The sequence below is a fragment of the Mastigoproctus giganteus genome, chromosome 6, assembly GCF_048544385.1.
Source record: "Mastigoproctus giganteus isolate SK-2022 chromosome 6, ASM4854438v1, whole genome shotgun sequence".
NCBI lineage: Eukaryota > Metazoa > Arthropoda > Arachnida > Uropygi > Thelyphonidae > Mastigoproctus > Mastigoproctus giganteus.
In genome coordinates this window covers 201,435,140-201,452,341 of record NC_143580.1, presented here as the reverse complement: position 1 = coordinate 201,452,341, position 17,202 = coordinate 201,435,140, and the positions used below count along the sequence as shown (strand labels likewise).

Here is a 17,202-nt window from a genome sequence, read left to right as displayed (position 1 = left end):
GATAAGCTTGCTTTCTTGCATCATGTGCCTTTGCTAATGCTTTTTTTTTTTTTTTTGTTTGTTTTGTTAGTTGTTGGCACATCAGCTTCTGTGGCCATAATGCACCTCCCAAAGTGTTTGCATTTTACACTGATCCAAGCCTGAGGCAGAATTCAAACCCGCAACCTTTGCTAATATTCCTGCCAAGCCTTTGCTACCCTTAATAACTGGATTAAAATTTCCTAGCCTATAGCATTATTTTCAGGCCAAGAAACCTCTTCTTCATGATAATAAAACGATCATAAAAAATGTACTGCCACAATATATAATGTGAACTTTGGAATTGTGATACAAACTCATGTCTGAACTGGAGCACTTCTGATACTTTTCTAGATCTTCAAGACATTACTTGTTATATCACCTTATACTTTCATACAAAAGAGGTGCAAGAGATGCAGTGAGTTTGAATTAAATTTGAAACTGCAGGATCAGTGCAATCAACTACATTACTTAACCTTAATGAATAATTTAAGATTTTTTCAAAAAAAAATAAATAAAAATAAAATTTAAAACTACAGGTGACCCCTGCTTAACGCTGATAATTCGTTCTGGAAAAACAGAGCGCTAAGCAAGCGCCACATTCCCATAAGGTAACATATGTATTTGTGAGTTGCGATCGGTGCCATAGGCTATTTCCTAATCAATAATAAACGGTAGTGAAAAGATGCACAGATGTCAGTCAAAATATTTAATATTCAAATATTTGTACATATAAAATATTCTGCATTACATATGTACATAATTACATACGTATATAATTATACTTAAATATCAAAATTAAACTTAAAATTCCAATTAAAATCATGAATTTAATTGATCTAAATTGATTTAATTTAATTGATGAATTTAATCAAGAAAAATGTGTCGATTTTGGGTAGAACTTTGGCCCTCTTCCAAATAAACTAATAGGGATATTAATTTTAAATACCCCACTGCGTTATCACCCAACAATAAAGTCAACTGATCCTTCGCCGCTTTGAAACCTGGCATGATTTTTTCTTCTTTTAATATGAAAGTTCTTTTAGGCATTCGTTTCCACAAAATTCCTGCTTCATCTATGTTAAAAACTTTAGAAGTATAACACAATATCCCTCTTCAATAATTTTAGCAAGTTCTTTTTTGAAAGTTTCGGCTCCTTAATCTGCACTTGCGGTTTCTCCCTGGATTTTAAATCTATTCAAACAGCCCTTACTAGTTTTAAATGGTTCCAGATTTTTTTTTTTTTTTTAGGTGAGTTTTCCTCAGATCATCATATTGGCTAATCTCTCTTCTCTCTCTCTCTCTCTCTCTCTCTCTCTCTCTCTCTCTCTCTCTTTTTTATAATATTTAACTTAACTTAATATTTAATTTAACTACATTGGATATTATCTTCAATAAAATCCTAATAGTCGGCCTAGCACTAGTTGCTTCCAGTGGAACATCTATCTTTCCCGCTGCTAAAATTAATTCTTTATTTTTTTATAATTGTTCTTACAGTTAAACTTGCAAGTCCTAAATTATGGCACACATCCGCTTGTCTTTGACAGGAATCGATTTGCTTCAAAACGTCTAATTTAATTTTAAAATTCAGTCTTTTTCTTACATTTGTAGTCTTCGTACTGCATCCAGATGTTGCTTTTTCATTCTTATCAGCCATTATTAACTCTTTGAAAATGTAACTGCGTTGGTTGCATTAATTATGATACAATGTTCGAGTAAACTGTCTGTTACGCACAATGTCTAATATTGTACTGAGTGATGACTAGACTTCGGATAAATGCATATAACGCAAATATTACAAGCAATATACTTGATCATTTTTTAAAATGTTGATCTCGGAACTACATAACAAGTCACTGTACTGCAATTAGTTGCCGGTGTGGACGTGCCGTTCTGCCGCTCTTGGAACAGAGAAGTTTTTTCTGATTTATTTTCTGCTTTATTAGTTTAAATTGACATATTAACTTATTTTCTAGAGTAGCTTTATATTCCTATTTATGGTACTTAAGTTTAAAGTAACTTAGATAGAGATTTTGTAGGTATTACTTAGTATCGGAAAAGGTTTCAAATCCATGTGTTTACCGTTCGTAAATAGCCGCCATTGTTATGGGAAAATTAATCAGTAAAATCTATTAATCTTGTCGAACTTCGTTGGCAATTAAATTTTACTTTTAACTATACATATAACCACTTAGGTTACGTAACATAAATAATTAGTAAAAATAAATAATTAATACATAACTTGATAAGGAAGTTATATAAAGGGATTTCGTAGATAACACTCGTTACTGAAACAAATATTTCGTAGATAACACTCGTTACTGAAACATAAATATTCCGTAGATAACACTCGTTACTGAAACATAAATATAGCGTTATAACTGTGTTGGGATACAAGTTTAGGATTTAATTTTATACTGAAATTGAAATTTTATTGAAAGTAAATCGAAATCATGACTCAAACCAGAGCAGCAAAGCAAAAGACTCAAGCTAATGGGAATGCTGTGGCTCAAGGGGAAACTGAGGGGGGCAGTTTCCCTCTGAATCACAGCCTTTTAAGATGCACTATTTGCTTGATGTTTGCGGAGCAGTCAGGTATGGGACATGATACTGCCATGGGGGATGTCTTTGTATGTGCGCGATGCAAGGAGTGTAAGGAAATCAGGCGACAACTAAGCGTTGTTATGGGCCTATATGAGAGCTTGAAGGACAGGGTGGATGCCCTCGAAGGATTACAAGTGAGGGGCCCATCAAGCTCTCAGCTGCCCACACCAATGCCAGAGCTTTCACTTGGTCATCGCGCAACACAGCGGCAACCCCCAAGGCAGAATGCGCTGGTTCCAAAGGAACTAGTAGTTGTTGGTGACTCTATTGTCAGGGAAACAGGAAACGTGCTTTGTAAAAAGGATAGGTGGAACAGGACTAGGGTATGTCTGCCAGGGTCAAAGGTTGATGACGTTGTAGAGCGGATATCATCTTTTAAGGGCACAAAAGGTCATATAGTTGTACATGTTGGCACTAATGATATTAAGAGTAGGAGACAGGTGGAATTACTTAACAAGTACAGGTTACTGATGAAAAAAAAGCCGTGAATTAGGGTTGAATTTGAAAGTGTCTGCAATTCTGCCCAGACACGATAGGAGGGAGTATATGATGAGAGCTCTGTCAATCAATTCGGCCCTGGAAAGATTGCACTGTTCTAAATAAAAGGCACTACTGTACTCCAATGAAGAATTAAATTACTTTTTATTTAAAGTGTATGTTACTACTAGAACCTGGGTTTTTACCCAGACTGGAATCTCATCTGAGGACAAACACGTCAATCAGTTCATCTTGTAGGTGCCTGGTCTCCAGATACTGTAATTTGCGAAACTTAAACCTTTCTTCGTAAGAGCAACCCTTTGTTCCATTCACTAATCCTGTTGCCCTTCTCTGCACTTGCTCCAGCAGCTCCAGATCCTTCCTAAAATGGGGGCTCCAGACCTGTGTACAGTACTCAAGATGTGGTCTGACCACTGCCTTATACAAGAGGATAATCACCTCCTTATCCCTGCTAGAAAAATTCCTGTATATCATTGACAAGACACCATGAGTTACTCTTGCAGACCATCTGCACTGCTCAGAAAACTTCATATCTGCCTGCACAATTACCCCAGGTGCTTTTCATTCTCTATCATTGTCAGTGTAGTACCACACAGTTGATACGTTACTCTGGGGTTACTGCTTCCCATATGCAGTACTTTACTTTTGTCAATGTTAAACTTCAGTTGCCACCTCTCAGCCCATCGGCTCAACTTTTCTAGATCCTGTTGCAGCAGCGTACTGTCATTAACAACCCTGCCAACTTTCCTATAGTCTGCAAACTTGAACATTAAGCCTGAGATACCACCATTAATATCATTAATAAATACAGAAAACAACAATGGACCCAACACTGAACCCTGAGGAATTCCACTAATAACATTAGTGCACAAAGAGAGGTGTCCATTTATTACCACTCTCTGTCTTATCCCATTCAACCATCCCTTTATCCATAACAGCAATTTGTCTACAATGCCGCACTGCTCTAATTTGTGCAGCAGTCTTCCATGTGAAACAGTATCAAAAGCCTATTCTAAGATCCAGATATATGATATCAAAGTTATTCCCTGCATCCAGTTCCTTTGTGACCACATCATAGTATCCATTCTAATTGGTCAGACAAGACTTCCCCTTAACAAAACCATGCTGTCTCCAAGGTATAATTGAAGTCTTGTCTAGATGATCCTGCAGTGCTTCTTTAACCACTGCCTCCATTAATTTCCCTGGAACAGAAGTTAAACTAACAGGTCTGTAATTACTTGTGTTGCCTTTTGATCCTACTTTCTGAATTGGGCTCACATTTGCATATCTCCAGTCCCCCCCCCCCACCGAGTCCAAGGAAGCTCTCATAATTATGGCTAAGGGTTTGCTTACTTCCTTTGCTGCCTCCTTTAATATAATTGGATAGATCCCATCCACCACAGGTGCCTTTCTTATGTTTATCGTCAAAAATTTCTCCTACACTTTGAGCGCCTCTGTAGCCAGGTGGGCAGGAGCAGTAGTGTGTAAAACACACTTCTTGATTAGACCGGGGTTCGAGCCCATGACCACCAAATACGGAAAGGACAGGGAATGACCGCCACATATCCCCGGAGCAATATGGCCTTAGTTGCTAATGATCCTAAAAACCAAAATAATAACAACAACAACCTACACTTTGCTCTCAGTTATAAAACCACTTAGCACCATGTTAGAGTCTCATAAACGTCTGGCATTCCCCTCCTTGAATAACTCAATAACTGTGAATGTAGATGCAAAATACTCATTTAGTTGTTAGCTAGCTATCAAACCTAGGATCATCAACAGTTGAACCATGGATATCTAGCAGACCAATCTGATTCATCCCTTTTCTTCTAGAGTTTACATAAGTAAAGAACTCTGCTGTTTTTCTTTGCATTCTTTGCCAAAGATTTCTTGCAATCTGCCTTTGTCTGTCTAACCTCCTTTGTGACTTGGTTACAGACCAGCTTATATCTATCATAGGCTTCCGTGTCACTCATTAATTTATATGTCTCCCATGCATTTTTCTTCTCTGCCACATGTCTCATTAGTTCATCTGACATTCATTTTGGCTTAAACCTTGAAAAATATTTATTTAGTTGACAGGAAAAGTCTAGTAGCTTCCAAGATTAATTCTTTGAATGAATCCCATTTTGAATTTGCTATTGGTAACATCATCAGTTGGTCCCACTGTATAGAATTTAAATACTGTCTCAGTCCATCATAGTTGCCTTTACGAAAGCAATAACCCTTCCCTTTACCCCTAATGGTAGTTACCTCTTTGAGTAAATCCCACACTGTGATCACAGCCACCTAGTGGTTCATTTACCTGCAGATTCTTAATGCATGAAGAATCACTACTGATAATCAAATCAAGAGTATTACTCCCTCTAGTTGCCTCCCGAACATGCTGATGTAGAAAACAATCATCCAATAAATCCACAAAAGCCTTGCTAGTGTGTGAGTGACCAGCCTCCAAATTCCAGTCAATATCTGGGAAATAAAATCCCCCATTATAAGACTCTCTGATTTACTGGCCCACTCTCTTTTCCTGTACAGTTTCTTATTATACTCATCAGAGTCATTAGGCCTATAGCACACTCCTACTCTCAATTTTGATCTCCCAATGCTTATGTCACACCAAACTGACTCGACACTGTACTGTCCAGCAATGTCGACTGGCTTCACTTCCTTGGATTTTATGTATTTCTTAACTAATAGCATAGCCCCTCTTCCCTTCCTATCCTGTCTATCCCTTCTGTAGACATCGTACTCCCCAAATTCCAGTTCTGCATTCCTTATATCTGTGTGACACCACGTCTCTGAAATCCCCACAATATCTGCCTTTGATGTTTTGAGCAATACCTCAAATTCATCAAATTTATTTATTAAACTACTAGCATTAGTGTACACGCAAGTGTACATGCACCTGTTCTTTTTCTTTGCTACCCTAACACAACCCATGTGTTTACTTGTACCCCAATGATTCCCAGCAGTGTCTGAAATATCCTGCATCTTATTTTCCAGGCTGCTGCTCATTCCAATAGAAGCAGCAAGAATCACTTTCACCTCTGCCAGTGGCTACTGTTAATCTATTAGTCCTTGTATCCCCCCAATCTAGCAGTTTTCCGACCCACCTAACACTGCCTCGATAGCATCAGCAAACATTCTTGCACCCTTTCTATTTAAGTGTATCCCATCTCTGTAGAAGCAGTCTCTCCTGTTAACAAGTACAGACCAGGCTGAAAAAAATTCTACCCCTTTAGCCTTGCACAATCTTTCCAGGGCCGAATTGATCGACACGTCTCTCATCATATACTCCCTCCTATCGTGTCTGGGCAGAATTGCAGACACTTTCAAATTCAACCCTAATTCACGGCTTTTTTTCAACAGTGACCTGTACTTGTTAAGTAATTCCGCCGGTCTCCTACTCTTAATATCATTAGTGTTAACGTGTATAACTATATCACCTTTTGTGCCCTTAAAAGATGATATCCGCTCTACGTCATCAACCTTTGCCCCTGGCAGACAGGGGCAAAGGTTATTCTTGTCTCTAAAGCATAATGTATATAACTACTGTAGAGGGAAGAATTTTGCTTTTAAAAAATCAAACAATGGTCTTAGATAGTTCCAAAATTCTTTTCAGTGGGACCAGCTGATATTGTTAACATACACTATTCTGCAGCCATCCTTTTTTAATTTAAGTTTATGTTACTCTATATGTGTTGTTCCAGAAAGAGAAAGGTTCCATCAGAATTTAGCTTACTCAATCTATTTAAAGCTTTAAACACTTCAATTAGGTCTTCTTGCATTTGCCTAGTTTCCTAGCACTGAAATTTGAAAAACTGGTCTTTCATAGTAAAATTACCATTTTGTGTCCCCAACTATTCTTGTTCTCATCTATATCCATTCCACATCCTTACTAAAATAAGGCTTCCAGACATGTATGTAGTACTCACGATGCTGCCTAACTATTGTCTTATTGCCTACTTTTGTTTTCTCAGTGCTTATGTTACACCAAAGTGTCTCAACATTACCTTGGTCACTCACTTCAACTGGATGCACTGCTTTAGATTCTATATCCTTCTTAACCAAGACCACCACTCCCACATTCCTGTCTTGTCTCTTTAATTCTGCATTAAATATGTCCAAGTGGCACCATGTTTCTGATATTCCCATAATGTTCACATTTGATTACTTAACCAATACTTCAAATTTATTTACTATTCTCTGAGCATTGGTGTACAAGAAAGTATATAAGTACCTGTTTTGGCACTCAGTTACCCTAACGCGGCACATATTTTCTTGTCTAATGAGCACTACACCAAGTGGACAGAAATTATGGGATACCTACCTGGTAATGGGTAGGCCCACCTTTTGCTCGGATAAAGGCAGTCTCTTCCAGCAGGACAATGTGCCTCCCCACAGAGCCGTGGTTACTATTCTCTGAGCATTGGTTTACAAGCAACTATATAAGTACCTGTTTTGGCACTCACATGGTGAGGTATTGAGTCCACTAGTTCATGAAAGCATCCGACAGGTATTTTCATCCATGTTTGCTGCACCACTGTCCATAATTCCATTGCATTCCTGGGTGGAGGATCCAAAGCTTGAATGGACCTTTCCGCAACATCCGAAAGATGATTCACAGGGTTCATGCCTGGTGAAGGGAGGCCATTCCATGGTGGTAAAATCTGTGGAATACCCTTCGAATATGTTCTAGTCACCACGGCTCTGTGAGGAAGCGCATTGTCTTGCTGGTAGAGTTCATTGCCCTGTAGGTGCACGATGACCATGAAGGGATGCAGATGGTCTGCAAGGATGAACACGTAACCTGGACCATTCAGAGATGCATCTAGATGTACCAGAGGTCCCAACATGTGCCAATTGATCACATCCCAGACCATTACCAACCGTCCACATGCTTGAACAGTTCCTTGTTGACATGACAGGCACATAGCCTCATGCGGTTTCCACCAGATACGCACCCTACCATCCACTCAAAATAACTGGAAATGGGACTTATCAGACTAGGAGACCCATCCCCAATCATCCAAGGTCCAGTGCCAATGTTCTTTCGCCCAGTTGAGGTGTAGAGTCCTGTGTTGTGATGTGAGCAATGGGACTCTGGTGGGTCAGTGGCTCCCATAATCTATTGCAGCTAATGATCACCTGATAGTCTTAGTAGAGACGTTTCTGGCACCTCCCTCGTTGAAGTCGGCAGTGATTTGTGTCACTGTTGCTCTCCGGTTGGCTGAAACAATGTAAAACAGATGTTAACAGCCACATTCATCCACCACCTTTCTCTGCCCATAGCACTGTCCATGTGAGATGTTATTCCAGAAATGGTGTATCCCCGATACACTGTTAGTTTGTTTGTTTTTTGGTTTTTAGGAGCATTAGCAACTAAGGCCATATTGCTCCGGGGATATGCGGTAGTCATTTCCTGAACTTTCCACATCCTACGTATTTGGTGGGCAAGGGCTTGAACCCCAGTCTAATCAAGAAGCGTGTGCTACGCACTGCTGCTCCTGCCCACCTGGCTACAGAGGCGCCCACGATACACTCTTGATGCTGTCGAACAGGGATAATGCAATTTCTGTACCACCTCCGCAATAGAGTGACAAATGCGTTGGGCACCCACTATCATCCCTCTTTCAAAGTCGGTTAACTCACGACATTTATCCATACCGACATTGAATTACTGTCTATGTGAATGCAGGGATACAGTGTACCTATATACCTGCCAAGCAGTGTGCTTGTCCACTAGCGTGAGGGGTGAAGCATCGTGTTGCCCAGGATCCAGGTATCCCATGAATTCTGTTCTTTCAGTGTACAGCAGGTCTTGTAGTTCCCGACATCTTGGTTTCCATCTACTGCACATCCCAATAGAAACAGTGCAAGAATCAAATCCATTGTTGATGCTAAAAGTAAATAAAGCACGTGGGGCTGATGGAATCTGTCCATTTATAATAAAAGAATAGAAAAAGAGGTAAGCAATCCTTTAGCCATAATCAGTAGCACTGCATGCATTCCTATGTGCCACCAGTAAGCAAAATAAAATTTGCCATCCTTAATGTTGATTACTAGTAAGTGTTAAGCAATCAGAAAACAATATCAAAAAAAATTTTGCCGCCTTCCTGAACTGCCGCCTGTAAGCAACGCTTACCCCTTGCCTACCCACTTGCGGTGACCCTGGCCATAATTATGAGAACACTCTTGGATTCAGAGAGGTCCCTATGGATTGGAGATGCAAAATGTTTATCCTATTTACAAAGCAGGATCAGAATGCAAAGTGAGCAATTAGATACCTGTAGGTTTGACTTCTGTTCCGGGGAAAGTAATGGAGTCAGAGGTTAAAGTATTGCAGGATTGTCTTGACAGGAATGCAGCTATATGAAAATCACACCAGATATGCTAAGGGTAGATCTTTTTTGGCCAATCTGATGAGCCACTATGATGCAGTAACAAAGGAACTAGATGCAAACAATAAAATTTCTGACACAGTTCCACATGCAAGAGTGCTATGTAAATCAGAGCAGTGTGGTACTGGGAACAAGATACTGCCATGGATTAAGGAATAGTTTAATGACAAAAGGCAGAGTGTGATTATTAATGAGCACTGCTATTCTCGGATTAATGTCATTATTAGAGACACTCAGGATTCAGTGCCAGCCCTTAATATTTTCAGTATTTATTATTGATATTGATTAAGGTATATCAAGCCTAATATCTAAGTTTGCAGATGATACAAAGTGTTTAATGACAGGAATCAAGGTGAACTACTACAACAAAACCTATAAAAATTAGGCAGATGGGCTGAGAAGTGGCAGTGGAGATTTAACATTGATAAATGCAACCTACTGCATATGAGCAGCAGTAATCCCAGAATAAGATACCAGTTCAGTGGCACCACATTCAAGGTGGTATTGAACAAGAGATCTAGGGGTAACTGCACATGAAGTACTCTGAGGTGAAGTGACTCTAAGCAGTACAGACAGGCTGCTAAAGCAGTTCATAAAGTTCTGTCAGTGATACACAAGAATTTTTCTGACAAGGAGTTCATTATCCCACTATATAAGGCAATGGTTAGGTCATATCTTGTGCACTGCATACAGGTCTGGAAGCATCATTTTGAGCAGAATGTGAAGATGGATTAGCTTCAGAGAAGAGCAAGAAGATTAGTCAAGGACAAAAATGGGTAATCTAACCATGAAAGACTTCAGTTCTGCCATAATTACACTACTTGAAAACTGCAAGAAGACCTTGAAGTGATAAAGGCTTTAAACAGATTGAGTAAACTGAATGCCGATGGTATCCTTGCTCTTTCTCAGACAACACGCACATAAGGGGACATAAATTTAATTGAAAAAGGATGGGTACAGAACAGATATGCAAAAATTTGTAGGATTACGCAAATTGTTAAAGGGAATGTACAGATGAGGGTTTTGTGTATTTTTTTAAATTCTTATTTTTATTTTGTTTTTTTTTTTAAATTATTTATATTTTTGGCTGATGCTGCATAAGTTTGCTACCTTGCATCATTTGCCACTATCAATACTAATACTATTTGAAGGTCTAGGGTGACTTCCCATGTTATTAATGCTTTATATATCTCATTTGAAGAAAATAATTTTCACCAAAAATGTCCTATGAAGAAACAGAGGATTTCCTATACAAAGACATGGTCAATTAACTTATAAAACTTTTAACTGATGTGAATATGGATACCAAATTGCATTTCACCTTGAGAATGGAATCCCTGAGCAGCTCTAAAATATTGCTATAAATTTCTATTTATTTAGTTAACTGAATATGCTTTCGTATAAGAACTCCTCTTTTCCACTTCTGGGTAAGAATCAATAAACCACTGAATTTAAAAATATATGTGTGGTCCATGCTTTTTACAATTTTAAATTCAATCAGTACAATGAATTATGGTATTATGTTATTGTGTTTTTTTTTTTGTACAGTTGTTTAAAAAATTGTATGGGACTGTATTTCTTATATATAAAATATGTTTTCAAAATGATAATCGCTATGCAAATACATTTAGAAAAGTAATTTTACATATTTACTATTGATTTTAAAGTCAAAATTTCAATACAATAAAGTGAATATTACGATATTAAGAGTAGGAGACCAGCGGAATTACTTAACAAGTACAGGTCACTGTTGAAAAAAAGCCATGAATTACGGTTGAATTTGAAAGTGTCTGCAATTCTGCCCAGACACGATAAGAGGGAGTATATGATGAGAGCCCTGTCGATCAATTCGGCCCTGGAAAGATTGTGCAAGGCTCAAGGGGTAAAATTTTTTTCAGCCTGGTCTGTACTTGTTAACAGGAGAGACTGCTTCTACAGGGATGGGATACACTTAAATAGAAAGGGTGCAACAATGTTTGCTGATGCTATCGAGGCAGTGTTAGGTGGGTCAGAAAACTGTTAGATTGGGGGGATACAAGGACTAATAGATTAACAGTAGCCACTGGCAGAGGTGAAAGTGATTCTTGCACTGCTTCTATTGGAATGAGCAGCAGCTTGGAAAATAAGATGCAGGATATTTCAGAGACTGTTGCGAGTCATTGGGGTACAAGTAAACACATGGGTTGAGGTATTGCTCAAAGCATCAAAGGCGGATATTGTTGGGATATCAGAGACCTGGAGTCACACAGATATAAGAAATGCAGAACTGGAATTTGAGGAGTACGTCTACAGAAAGGATAGACAGGATAGGAAGGGAGGAGGGGTTATGCTATTAGTTAAGAAACACATAAAATCCAAGGAAGTGAAGCCAGTCGACATCGCTGGACAGTGCAGTGTTGAGTCAGTTTGGGTGACATAAGCATTGGGAGATCAAAATTGAAAGTAGGAGTTTGCTATAGGCCTAATGACTCTGATGAGTATAATAAGGAACTGTACAGGGAAATAGAGTGCGCCAGTAAATCAGAGAGTCTTATAATGGGGGATTTTAATTTCCCAGATATTGACTGAAATTTGTGGGTTGGTCACTCACACACTAGCAAGGCTTTTGTGGATTTATTGGATGATTGTTTTCTAAATCAGCATGTTCGGGAGGCAACAAGAGGGAGAAATACTCTTGATTTGATTATCAGTAGTGATTCTTCATGCATTAAGAATCTGCAGATACAGGAACCACTAGGTGGCAGTGATCACAGTGTGCTGAAGTGGGATTTACTCAAGGAGGTAACTACCATTAGGGGTAAAGGGAAGAGTTATTGCTTTCGTAAAAGCGACTACAATGGTCTGAGACAGTATTTAAATTCTATACAGTGGGACCAACTGATGATGTCACCAACAGCAAACTCAAAATGGGAAGCATTCAAAGAACTTATCTTGGAAGCTACTAGGCTTTACATACCAACTAAGAAATATTGTTCAAGGTTCAGGTCTAAATGGATGTCAGATGAACTAATGAGACATATGGCAGAGAAGAAAAATGCATGGGATACATATAAATTAACATGTGACACATAAGCCTATGATAGATATAAGTTGATCTGTAAGCAAGTTACAAAGGAGGTTAGGCAGGCGAAGGCAGATTATGAGAAATATTTGGCAAGGAATGCAAAGAAAAACAGCAAGGAGTTCTTTACTTATGTAAACTCTAGAAGGCGGGGATGAATCAGATTGGTCCACTTGATATCGATGGTTCAACTGTTCATGATCCTGCTCAGGTATCTAACAAACAAAATCAACATTTTGCCTCTACATTCACACATGAGGAGTTATTCAGGAAGGGGAATGCCATAGATGAAGTAAACACTGGCAGTGAGCTAGATGATCTTGTAATAATTGAGAGTAAAGTGGAGGAGAAATTGTTGAAGATAAACACAAGAAAGGCACCTGGGGTGGATGGGATCTATCCTGTTATATTAAAGGAGGTAGCAAAGGAAGTAAGCAATCCGTTAGCCATAATTATGAGAGCTTCCTTGGACTCAGGGGAAGTACCCACAGGCTGGAGATGTGCAAATGTAACCCCAATTCACAAAGGAGGATCAAAGGCCGACACAAGTAATTATAGACCTGTGAGTTTAACTTCTGTTCCAGGAAAATTAATGGAAGCACTGGTTAAAGAAGCACTGCAGGATCATCTTGACAAGAATTCAGTTATAGCTCAGACACAGCATGGTTTTGTTAAGGGAAGGTCTTGCCTGACCAATATGATTGGATACTATGATGTAGTCACAAAAGAATTGGACGCAGGGAATAACTTTGATTATATTTGGATCTTAGAAAGGCTTTTGATACTGTTGCATATGGAAGACTGCTGTACAAATTGGAGCAGTGTGGCATTGGTGGCAAATTGTTGCTATGGATAAAGGGATGGTTGAGTGGCAGAAGACAGAGAGTGGTAATTAATGGACACTGCTCATCGTGGACTATTGTTATTAGTGGAGTCCCTCAGGGTTCAGTGTTGAGTCGATTGTTGTTTTCTGTATTTATAAATGCTGATGATGGTATATCAAGCTTAATGTCCAAGTTTGCAGACTATACAAAGGTTGGCAGGGTTGTTAAGGACGCTACTGACGGCATGCTGCTGCAACAGGATCTGGAAAGGTTGAGCAGATGGGCTGAGAGGTGGCAAATGAAGTTTAACATTGACAAATGTAAAGTACTACATATGGGAAACAGCAACCCCAGAGCAACTCTGTGGTACTACACTGACAGTGGTAGAGAATGAGAAGGACTTGGGGGTAATTGTCAGGCAGATATGAAGTTCTCTGAGCAGTGCAGATGGGCTGCAAGAGTAGCTCATGGTGTCTTATCAATGATATACAGGGATTTTTCTAGCAGGGATAGGGAGGTGATTATTCCCTTGTATAAGGCAATGGTCAGGCCACACCTTGAGTACTGTATACAGGTCTGGAGGCCTCATTTCAAGATGGATGTGGAACTGCTGGAACGAGTACAGAGAAGGGCAACAAGGTTAGAGAACGGAACCAAGGGTTGCTCTTACGAAGAAAGGCTTATGTTTTGCAAATTGCAGGGTCTGGAGACTAGGCACCAGCGAGGTGATCTGATAGAGGTGTACAAAGCCTTGAATGGTTTGAGCATGCTCAATGCTGATGGGATACTGCCTCTTGCTCAGAATAATCACCTGAGAGGGCATAAATTGAAATTGAGGAAAGACAGATGTAGGATAGATGTGCGGAAATTTGTCTTTAGCTAGCGGGTAATTGGTTGGTGGAACAGACTTCCATCCTTTGTTGTGGAAGTTGATAGCCTTAATAAATTTAAGGCTCAGCTGGACAGGTATTTCGAATGAACGGAGGGGTGAAGTGGAAGGGTGTTTTTTTTTTTTTTTGGCTGATGCTGCATAAGCTTGCTTTCTTGCATCATATGCCTCTACTAATGCTAATGCTAATGCTAACTCTGTATTATAAAAGTGCAGCTGAGATAATCAAAAGAAATTATTATTGTTCTTTTAAAATAACTTTGACCATCATTTGTTAAAATGAAAATCTCTGTCGGTCTCTCTGCCTGTCCAACCATAGTTATTTTAAGTAGTAATTTCATATTCAATTTCTTGAAATTAAGAGAGATTTAGCACTTCTTATTAACAGACAAATCAATTAAAAACTAAAATATCACTTTTTTCTTATAAATCTGTTTTCTTTTCTTTGACCCAGGTTGTGCAACATTGGGCAATAAAATTTCCTCTTCATAATCCTCTACAAATTTGCTTGCAATGCTTTCAACACAATATCCAACTGGAACCAAATGATCATCCAGCTCTCCTAGAAATTTAATACGAAAACTATTAATATTGCTGCTGATGCTGGATTACCAATAACATATACTTATGTAATAGCTACAAAGAAGAAACAATACATAAAAATTTTCATTTATAATTTAGTATTTGGTTATTGATTTCCATTTCATATTTAGCCTTTCTGTTTTTAATATTTGGTAATGATGTGTTTACATGGATCATTTAATTTGTAGCAGGGACTTATCTTAATTTTAGTCTTCACTGATGAGGTCTACCAGAACTTTATTCTCTTCTTTTCAAAATAATCTCCTTTCAAGTGTATACACTTTCACCATTAATGAACAACTTGCAGAAGCATTTCCAGAAGCCATTTCATGATAAGTCTTTGAGAGTGGTTGTTGTGGTCACAGATTCTAAACTTTCTTTAATGTACCTGTTCCACTTGAAAATTGCAATTTTCTTTAAAAACAGAACTTGTCTCCATAAACCTCAGATATTTCCCTCAGAGTCTCTGCAGCACAATACCATACTAAACACAATTGCTTCTAACAAAACACTGCTCAGTTTTCATACTAATTAGTGTTTCCATGAATGGCTTAGACAATGCATAGTGCAAAGCACAGAAACTAGTCATTGGGGTGGGCTCTGACTTAGTTGTATAAGGCCCTAAAGATGATCAATAAAATGAACAAGAAAGGTATCTTCTCATTAGTAGGAGAGAAAAACCCAGAAGGCACAAATATAAAATCTTAGGGAGTAACAGAAGGCTGGATTTCATGAAATTTACCTTTGTTCATTGTAATAAATTAACTGTCAAGGTGGCCAAGGCAGTGAGTTTGATATACTTCAATTAAATTTAGACTAAAATCATACTTCACACTAGGGCAGTGAAGCAAATTGAAATAAGGATCAAACAAGCAGTCAGTTTCCCAGTTCAGTGCTAGAGCATCAGACAACACAATGATATCCCCAATGACAGAGATCCCTAGTCCCACAGGAGGCAGCTGTAGTCAGTGACTCTATTTTTAGGGAAATGGGAAATACATTATACAAAAAGGACTGGTGGAACAGGACCAAGTACAGCTCAATGTTGAGAAAAAGTTGTGAGTTAGGATCAAATTTGAAAGTGCTAAGTTTGAAAATGCAATTCTTTCCAGACATGACAGGAGTGAGTACATGATGAGAGCCTTATCAATCAATGCGGCCCTGGAGAAACTATGCAAAGCTCACAGGTTAGACTATTTCTCAGGATGGTCTGTGCACGTTAGCAGGAAAGACTCTTTTTGCAGGTATGGAACACAACTTAAATAGAAGAGGCAGGTACATGTACACTTGTTTGTACTCTAATGCTAGGAGTATAGTAAATAAATCTGATGAACTTGAAGTACTGCTTAAATCATCAAATACAGATATTGGAAATATCCACATTTGATACCTTATAATCATATCAGAAACATGACATCACCTTATTCTTTCCCTTTTCCTTTCTTTTCCATTTCTTTTCTTATTCTCTCCTCTGGTCATCGTAGTGTATTATCTTTTAAGAGTCACTGGGTCTGGAGGATTTGGATTGATCATTATGGGCTTGTAGACTTGCTGAGAAGCCATGCCGGTAGCTTTACGAGGTGTCAGTCAGTGGTTCTATGGTCGTGGAAGAGTTTTTTTGTCTTGAAAAGAGCTCCTATACGAAGAGTGTGAAGGCACGATAGTGTTCCTCAATATAAGCTATTCTTGGTTCCTGAGTATGAACTGGGTCTTTGTCATGAGGATGCAGTGCATGTTCTTGTAGGTGGGACATTCATGTATGAGGTGGTCCCAGGTTTCTTCCTCTCTGCAGTGACACTGCGGTGAATCTGAGAGACCAAAGTCTTAGAGTTTCCTCCTGAAGGAACTATGTCCCATGAGGAGAAAGGTAGTATGGAGGCCTGGACCGAACCATGCAGGCTGGCTTGGGTATATCCTATGTACATCCGGGAAGAATTTCAGTGTTATGGTTCCTTCAGGGGAGTTGGACCATCGGGCCTTCCAGGTCTGCAACAGGTGTGTCATTAGATGTCTCTTTTCAGCGCTTGTGTTGTTTGTTGGATCAGTGGTGAAGCCAATGCAGATGGCCGCTCTCCCTTTGGATAGTTGGTAAAGCAGCCCACAGTGCACAATTTCCAGGTCCAGGGGAAGGGATCCAATGAGGACCTGGAGCATTAGCATTAGCATTAGTAGAGGCATTTGATGCAAGAAAGCAAGCTTATGCAGCATCAGCCAAAAAAAAAAAAAAAAAAAAACCCCTTCCACTTCACCCCTCTGTTCGTTCAAAATACCTGTCCAGCTGAGCCTTAAACTTATTTAGGCTATCAACCTCCACCACAAGGG

The 17,202-nt window shown here is 39.0% G+C and overlaps 1 protein-coding gene across 1 annotated transcript in view; it reads right to left on the bottom strand.

The window, feature by feature from the left end:
- LOC150084879 (endoribonuclease Dicer-like) overlaps window positions 1–17,202 on the bottom strand; it is a 203,658-nt gene that overhangs the window by 60,500 nt on the left and 125,956 nt on the right. The window contains exon 9 of the mRNA XM_090376377.1: window positions 14,715–14,860. Coding sequence (XP_090232503.1) covers window positions 14,715–14,860 — 146 coding nt within the window. The remainder of the gene's footprint in view (window positions 1–14,714; window positions 14,861–17,202) is intronic.